General features: G+C 31.5%; 1 protein-coding gene across 1 annotated transcript in view; it reads left to right on the top strand.

Annotated features, from left to right (window-relative positions):
- LOC118200551 (uncharacterized) overlaps window positions 1-8,105 on the top strand; it is a 46,774-nt gene extending 38,669 nt beyond the window's left edge. The window contains exon 2 of the mRNA XM_035372513.2: window positions 728-8,105. Within this exon, the coding sequence (XP_035228404.1) occupies window positions 728-2,710 (1,983 nt within the window). The 3' untranslated portion in view covers window positions 2,711-8,105. The remainder of the gene's footprint in view (window positions 1-727) is intronic.
- Window positions 8,106-9,343: the final 1,238 nt, after the last annotated feature.

The following is a 9,343-nucleotide window of genomic DNA, read 5'->3' on the forward strand; positions in this document are numbered from 1 at the left end:
TGTTATTCCAAATTGTTTTTTTATATGTTTAATTGTTTTCTTATTTTGTAGTACTTGTAATTATGTGCAAATATAGACCTTGGAATTAAGCAAAGTATTTAAGAAGAACTAAAGGTATGGGCTACTGAATTATACCATGCAAAACCGACGATTTTTGTCGCCAAAGCAACATTTAATGATTTTTCATAAAGAGGACTTGAAAGTTTAGCTAAAGCCTATTTTAGAAGCTCAAAGATGGAATTTTTAAGTTATGTTCTGCCATTATCAATCCACTTGGGCTTTTGTATGAACACAAGTGTGATGGAAGCAATTATTCAACTGGGAATTAGTCTAAAGTGATTCAAGATGATTTAATTTTGATTAAGTACTTAGCGATTTTTGTTAACGGTTCAGCAAATCTAGGTTTCGTATTTTGAAAACGGAAATTTTCAAAAGCAGTTATCCTTCATTTAAAGAACCTACCTTGTGGTATCCGTTCTTATGTTATGAATAATTTTTAATATTGCATGTTTTTCCTCCTGAAGGTGTTTTAAGCTCATATCTTCATATATAAAATTATTAGAGCTTTCAGTTGAATTTAAGATTCAAGCTTCTCTTTTCATCTGAATTTGACATTTAAGAGATATTTACAACCGTAACTTGTACTAAAATATGCATTAGTCATAAAATAAAAATAAAATTATAAATTAAGAATAGCATTCTTAACTTTTCTTTTCTTTAATTTCAGATGAAATTGTACGTCTTTGCTGTCCTGTTGTGGGTTGGTGTCTTTGCAACCGAAATGAGGGAACGGAATGAAAAGGTGAATATTAGGTCCAATTCTATCGAGAATAAGAAATTACGAACTGTATCACACCATAACGAGGAGTCACCGTTTCCTCGACATCTGGACATCAACTCCTTGAGAAATATGCCTCTAATTGTTCTGCAGCCAAACACTCCTATACGTTTCCAGCTCCTACCCGGAGACAACTTATCTAACTTGCAGAAATCTTTGAATCCTAACAGAATTATGGAACTTTTGAAATCTGCAACATCCAGTTTGCCAACAAGCGTATCCAATCCACTCCCGAGACAGACCAGAAGACAAAACAGAAATATGAATCTGGCAGCAAATCACCCATATCAAACAACTGTGACGTTACCTTCCAACAATCATCAAAGCTTCTCCCACAGATTTCAGAAAATACCTGTGAACCAAGAACCAAGATCTCTCCTTAGTCCTTCAACAGATGGTTGGTTTCACAGATTCAAAAACTCGTTTTCCAATGCTTTACCATTAAATAAACCCCAGCATGCGAATTTTTTTCACACGGCAATGCCGTCGACTAATACCCCAGTTTTTTATCCATTCACAAATCCGCTTAATGGGGCACTGAATCATTACCCAGGTGTAAATCAACAGATTCAATCACATCATTTTGGAAATATCAGGAGACCCTTCCAACCCCCAATTATGGATTTTTCGAGTGCTGCATCTTATGTTCACCCAACTAGAATATTTTATGGAAATCGCCCCGCGTTTAATCCGTTTAGGCATAATGTAATACCTCAACAATATTTTGGGGGTAATATAGCGATTCCACATTTAAATCCCATTCGCCATCGAATTCCACATCCTATGCATTACAACTTTGCCCGGTACGTTTCTTCTGTTCCACGACACAAGCCTCTGTTTAATAACGTTGAAGGTCTTCAAGCTGCCAGCTTAGAAATTAGCAATGCTTTTGCTGATTTCGCAGATTCCCCAGAACACGGACCTGAAGTTAATCAGCGGTTTGGATCCGTTGGACATTCCATCAATAACTTTTTGAAAATGATGGGTCTTGGAGCATCTGATGGATTTACTATGGATGATGGTGGTGGATTTGGAGGAGGTGCAGACTTAGCAGCTATGGATTCTGTTCCGCGAGCAAGATCTTTGGATTTTTATCCAGGTTACGGCAATCAGGCTCATTTAGATGACATAGAAGATTTTCCGATTTTTCACGAAGACATCACCGAACAATTTAAAATTAAAATGAACTTAACCAATACCACATCAAGCATAAGTCTGAAGAAAGAAGATGAGAAGAAAACAAATGATATGAAGAAAGTACCACTCATGACAGTAAAGCCCGGAATGGAAGACGAAATGAAAAAGAAACCCGAAGTAAGTGCTAAAGATCATAAAAACATGAAATCTTCTAGTGATAAGGAAATCTTAAAAGATGTGAAAATATCTACAATGGGAAATACATCATATGCTCCTGCATTACCGTTAGGAACAATTAGACCCGAAAAATCCCATACGGCGAATAAGGATAATAAGATAAATGAAACCCAAGGGCCAAAGCAATCGAGTATAAATTCAGAAAAGCCAACTGTTAATTATAAAGTGCCCCTAATGCATCCAACAGTCGCACCTCAGGATCGAAAGCTTCCGATTGCAATTTACCGGAATTTCCAAACAAAACCCAAGCCCGATGCTTCACGAAAATCACCAAAACAACCTTCCTATGCACCAGCTCAGTCGCTTCCTCATCCACCAGAAACCGAGGCTGATCCAAATAAGCTAGTTGATGACGATGTTGGTCGTTTGTGGCTTCCAGTAACCAGTAGTCATGGATATGTAGAAAAACGACCTTTGCCAGTCATCAGTACTAATGAAAATTCAAATCAACCAGCTGGTTTGAGGGTATTACAAACGGTTCTGAGGAAACTTCCTTAACGCGATTTGTCGCAAATATAACCCAGTTTGTATTTATTTGATGAAATTACATGCGGGAAACGTGCAATTTTGTCCTCTACTTAAATTTAAGAATGCTATTATCAGCTCACTGAAGTATATTAAGGAAACTATTTTATGAAATATTCAATGTCCAGTGAAATCGTACACAATAATTAAAAACTTTAATACTTTATACTTCTTTTCCATTGGCCATTGTATGTCAATAGAAATAGTTTGTATTTTAAATTAAACGCTTGATAGTTGAGAATTAAAAAAATAATATATACATCATGCAGCTGGCACTAAACAAGATAGACAAGAATTCGGTGTACTTCATATCAGTGACAAGACTCATATTAGTGTTGGGTTACGATTCCCCAAAAAATCTGATGTGTAGATAGATACATGTAATCGCATGCTTCTTCATTTTTTTATTGTATATGAAATATTTTTGCAATAGTTTTACCTGTACCCAAATTTCAGAGAATGGAACATGAAAGGGAAAAAAATCTGGAATGATTTCTTTTATAATTATTAGCTATGATGTCTTTAAAACGGCTGTAATTGGGGTTAATAAATCCATATAGAAGATTAATAGTAGACATATTTTCATGTACGAAAGAAAATGTCTGTAGAGCTGGAATGAAAAAAGACTACTGATAATTGTAATTACAAAGAAACTAAGATACTATCTGAAAACCGAATAAACCGATAATTCCTCAGAATTGTTCAGATTTTGTGGTGTCTGGTAGAAACATTCATTGTGTAACACTCTTTCTTGTGCGATTTTTGGATTTTATTTAATGTCAAACAGTAAAGGAATGCTTTCACAATATGGCGTTGTGACAAAGTCGTGTGCCTCAAATAGTCGTGACAGCTGAGAAGTTTGGCATTTTACTATTAGCAGAAAGCATCTATTATTAGTTTCTACTATTAAAAGACTTTGAGTGGACTTATGTAAATTTAGTTTCCCTAATAACTCGCTAGACAGTGGATCTTAAAACTGCTGTCAGAGCGAATTACCTTTATTTCAACATGCTTTGCTTCGTAAGAAAAAAAGATGGTTTTTGGTAGTGAATCTACCAAGTAAATCTTCTGATTGAGTAGGAATCATGGCTGCGAAGTGCACAAATTTTAGCGAGCAGCAAATTTATGATCGTAAAATGTTAGTTACTGCTAGTTAGGAAAAAACACAGGATTTTTTTGCTGTGCCATACACTTTTTACATTATTTCTATCCCTCCATACACAATTAATTAAAAAAATCTGTCTTACTGAGAGTTCTACAGGTTTATTGCAAATCAGACAGTTTTTACCATTCAGGTAGATATATCAATCAAAATGAGGACTCCATTTTCAGAGAAATGAAATCAAACCGTTCTAAACTAGTATAAGAAGGCAACTTTACAGCAAAAAATTTGTTAAAGTTTACTGCCTTTCAGAAATAAATAATTAATAAGGCAATGCCCCTATACATCATTATACTTTGATAGGAATTGTTACAATTCTCTTATACATCATTCTACTTTGGTGGGAGTTGTTACAATTCTCTTAACAGTTTTACAGATATTTTGTTTTGGCAAACGCTATTATATAATTCCGAGGTTTAGTAAGAATAAAGCTACATTTGTATTCCGGAATATATTTTGAGCTTCATAAAACGCATATTTCATTTTGGACATTATGTTATTAAATAAATGTAGAAAAGAAGACAATTCTTTTCCAGAGCAATCAGCTTATTTAAGATAGCATACGAATGTATCCATATGTAATCAGCATGAATATGAATATCGTCAATCGATTTCAGTTTTTTTACTTGAAAACGATATACAGTATTTAGTGTAATCTTCAGTTGGAGATACTCGGATAATTTGGGTACTTGGAGACATTTGTAAAATTTAGATGATAAGTTTTCTCATTTAATTTTGAAGCAAGTTACCGTATTCTATTTATTACCGTTTTTATAACTACTGCCAAATAAATATTTTGCCAAAAGACGCCAGACTTGTAGTTACTCCAAGTGAAGATTTATCAGCATTAAGTAATTGCTGTGGTTGTGATTTCTTATTTGAAGTAGTATATATCAAGTGTTTGTTATGTCGTTTATTTATAATTTGATACGCGTTGAGAATTTTATAATAAGCAGTATTTTTGTCTTGCAAGAGTCTCTTTTGAAGTAATGTGTATATTTGTTATATTTGCAACATTTAATTTATCATATTTTATGTCTTTTCTCATTTTTATATCTAATCTCAAGAAGTTTTTTTAATTTTTATTTTTACATTAGACATGCATATATAAGTATATACGCATGTGCATTACACACATGTATAATATATATATATTTGCTGGTTTGATTTATATATGTATTAGATGTAATGTAGTATGTGCATGAAGTTTACGTCCCATTATTTTTCAAAAATATCAAAAAAAAAAAAAAAAAAAAAAAGGGAAGGAGATGCTGTGTTTGAAATAACAGATTTTGAAGATCATGTTTCTAAAATGTTCATTTAATGTTCATCATAAAAACATTAATGCTTCATCACTTTTGATACTTATGCTTAAAAATGATAAAATCAACCTCAGATACCTAAATGGATATTAAAAAAAAATGTGCTTTTTAATTTTTTAATGTTCTTGACATACCAAATTTGAAAAAATTATTTGTTTCTTGTTATAATTTCTAGAGTAATTCAAGATTTTGTTGATATGTAAATTAACTGCATAATATACACTAAATACAGTAGAACTCTAAATAGTCAAAACAACTGAAATAATGGGCCATTCGAATTAAAAAAAATTCTGAAAAGAGAGCTTTTTTTTCTGCAGGCCAATTATCACTCTAAAACTTTATTTAAAGAAGAATTAAAGAAGAAGAGCAAAATTTCCTTCTTAAATAGAAAGTTAAAAAGAATTTTTGTTATTACGCTTATGACATTTTACGAGCATTTCAAAAATATTTTACATTCAGTGTATTTTCATTTCGATAAAATAAATTACGAAACTCGATCTGTTTTGATAAAATTAAGAAATCAAGTTTCAATAATTCGCTTAAAATTAAAACTCATTTATATTTTATTATTACGAAAATAATTATAATTGTAGAGACATTAGGTATTGCGGAAGCAGGAAAGATGAAAAATTAGCAACAACTTCGCCAGGAATCGAACCGCGGACCTCTACGGAATACCGGTCCAGCGTGCAGAACCACTACACCACGAAGGCACGCTAGGAAATCGGGAGAAATACCTTATATAATAAAAAGAATATTTTAATAAAAAAATATACGAATTTAATTTTGATTTTCTTAAATGCTGATTCTAAACACATAATCTTCCTTTAATTTTTATAGTTTTGAAATACTGATGCTAAAATCCTCATTATCCGCGTGAGGTTTATACATTTTTGTTGATTTTTCGCTCTTTAAACAAAAATAATAGCTTCCAGGACTGGATATTAAGAAGACAATAAAGTTATGAATTTTACAGAATATTTTTGATGCAATAAATTTCATTGTTAACGCCTGGGATGAAATTAAATGCTTATCATCTATATGCATTTTTAACAGTTTTTGCAACTAAAATTTTGAATTTTCAGAATGATTTACAAATAATTCGATCCCAAAAAAACGAACAAAGGAAAGAAAAGTAATAATTGAAATAGCCTGTAAAAATTATTTTTATTTTATTTTACAGGGTAGAGAGGTTTGATAATGTATTACGAATATATTTAATATAATCGTAATACATTAATCAAACCTCTCAATATCAGAAAATGAACTCAAAATTTTCTACCAGTCTTCGGAAACCTCTCTCTGCTGCAAGCAAGTCCGAGTGACCTAGAGTCGTCCTTCATTTTACAATTAACATCGCCATCATCCGCTTCATTAATTATATCATTCTCAGTTTCGTCTATAGCATTACTGGTGCAATATATTGCGAACGACCGGGCGCTGATTTCTGGCCAGCTTTTCGAACGAATGAGGATTTGGTATTGACCTTTAGCTTGTCTGAAAGAAAGCTAAGAAGAAATGAGAGGTATAGATGATCAATTATTCGAAAGTTTAGCAGCATATAGTAGGTTTAGGCTTCTTCAGCTGCAGTGCAATTGAAGAAGGCGACAGTGTTCAGTCATTAGAGGCCCTCTAGCTGAAATAAAATCATAACATATTTTAATCAATTAACTTTTTTTTTTCTTTCTTCAATCTTCTATTTGGGTGGATTTATAGGCGGAATTTAATTTCAGCCTATTCTCGGTTTTCGAATTGAGCTTAATTTTTGCAGCTAAATCTTACCTCTCGGATTGCACATAAATCGATCTATATTTGAAAATATAGTTTAAGGCTTTCAAAATATAAATAAAGTATAAATAATAAATATATAATAAGTTATATTACTATTTTAATTAAACCCATATTTAAAAGAAGAGAACGCTTCGAACGAAGTATTCTCTTCATTTATAACACTGAAAGTTTTGCAGAGTTTATATTTTCTACATCCAGAAAAAAGTTTTAGATCAGTCGCACGTTTCAGTTATCATTTTGTTACTTACTTAGCACAGATAATTGAGTGTTCCGTGCAAATAAAGAAATTACTTTTTTAATAAAAAGAAAAGCAACCTTAATTTGACAGAGATTTTGAATAAAGAAGGAAAAAGGAGAAGGACCTGCACCTGATTCGCTATCAGAATCAAAAATGTTTTATTCCAAATCTGCACGAAACAAAGATGGCTTTTTAAGTAACTTTAAATTTTACATTAGCGTGTTCCATTTGAAATTATGTTTTATTTGCATAAAATAAAAGGCACAGAAATTAAACTAAATCATTATTTTCTATGAGTAACATGATGAACTAATCAAATTAATGATATAATATTCATTATTAAAGTTTTGTTCTTTACAGTTTCCGATAAATTTATGTTTTAAAGACAAATATTTAAAAAAATGTATGCTCTCTTTTGTTGCTCAAATCCGCTTTTACAGCCAGATCTTATTTTATTTTATTTAGTTCAAATGATTAATATTATTCAATTCATATTACTGAAAACAATTAAAAAATTAAAAGCACATTTATTTTCAAACTCTCAATTAATTCAGGGTAACTCTATACTGAGTATATTAAGATCCTGGATAACTGGAGTTCTGTTGTACTAAAGATTTATACTGCAATATTTGTATTGCAGATCGAATCACAATGAGTATTTTGTCTGAATTTTTTTAATAGTATAGTACAGTAAAGATTATTTTCATAAAAAATATGACAAAAAAATGATTGTAGAACTCATTAGCGAGTAAATAGAAACATGCTACGGTTGTAATAATTTTCAGTATTAAAAGTTTATGTTATATGAATAATTTTTGTATTGTAAAAATAAAAATTATTTTTTTCATTGCTTTATTATTTTACTGTTTTGTTGAATATTAACATTTAACAAACGATACATAAAGCTCAAAATTGCATACGGTCTGTATACGCTTTAGAGTCAAACTAAGCTATCATTATGATATCTTTATCTTAACTCAAACAAACTGAAAAACTGGAAAAATAATTAATAGCTCACAAATTTAAACAGGAATAAATAGTCTGGCATTTCTTGTAAAACAGATTAGCTATTTAAAGTTTATTCCAATGTTTTATGGACGATGGAATTCAAAATGTTTTAAAACTAATATATTTACACAAGATAAATGTTTTAAAATTTCTTTCTAAATTTTCAACATAGCTCTTTTCGACTTTAATCGTTCGATTACAGAAAGAAAAATTGATTTATCACACTCAGAAAATCTTTCCTAAATAGCATTCTTAAAATAACTGTCATCGCTTCGTGAACCAGCTAATGTTGCTTCAATTTTTGAAACATTGTAGAGACATTAGGTACTTTTTGGAAGCAGGCAAGCTGAAAAATGAACACTCGCCTTCACCGGTAATCGAACCACGGCCTTTTGGAATACCAGCCCAGCGTGCAGAAACACTACACCACGAAGGCACACTAGGAAGACGGGAAAAATACCTTATAACTGTAATAAATAAATCAGACAAAATGGATCTATAAATCATAGTAGTGTTATACCTAAAAATAGCATAAAAAATTAAAACAGACAAAAGAAATTTTATATTATTACTAAAACGTTTATTCTTGAGCCATAAATTACGAAACATTTTTCAGATTTCTTAAAATTAATTCATGCTTCTAAACTACGTTTAAAAAAGTGCATTCTAGTCTTTGGAGAACAAGAACATATATCAGGCTTACCCTATATGAATAAAGCTTTTGTGTAAAGTCAGCACAAACCTGACGCCTTATTCTGCCTGACTTGACTAAATACCCAATATTGTAATCGGCGTAAATGAAACATTTCAATTAACATTAGAATGTCGTTGTTATTGTTCTCGTGTCTATGATAAAGCCTACTAAAATAGTGTCGTGGGCGAAGATGACAGCCTTGCCAGTTTTCAAAATGTTATCATCATAGAGATTCAGTCTCTTAAACAAGACACAAATTTTTAGCAATTCAGCAAGGATGGCCGGATAATAAAAAATGTGTGCAGTTATCAGTTGTGTCCGTGCAGTTATCACAGTTCCTGTAGGTTTTCCTACTCTGTTTTTCAATTTTCAATCCTCTGTGATGGCCAGC

This window comes from Stegodyphus dumicola, chromosome 2 (assembly GCF_044657685.1).
Source record: "Stegodyphus dumicola isolate Sdum_Otavi_A_Nest chromosome 2, ASM4465768v1".
Classification (NCBI taxonomy): domain Eukaryota; kingdom Metazoa; phylum Arthropoda; class Arachnida; order Araneae; family Eresidae; genus Stegodyphus; species Stegodyphus dumicola.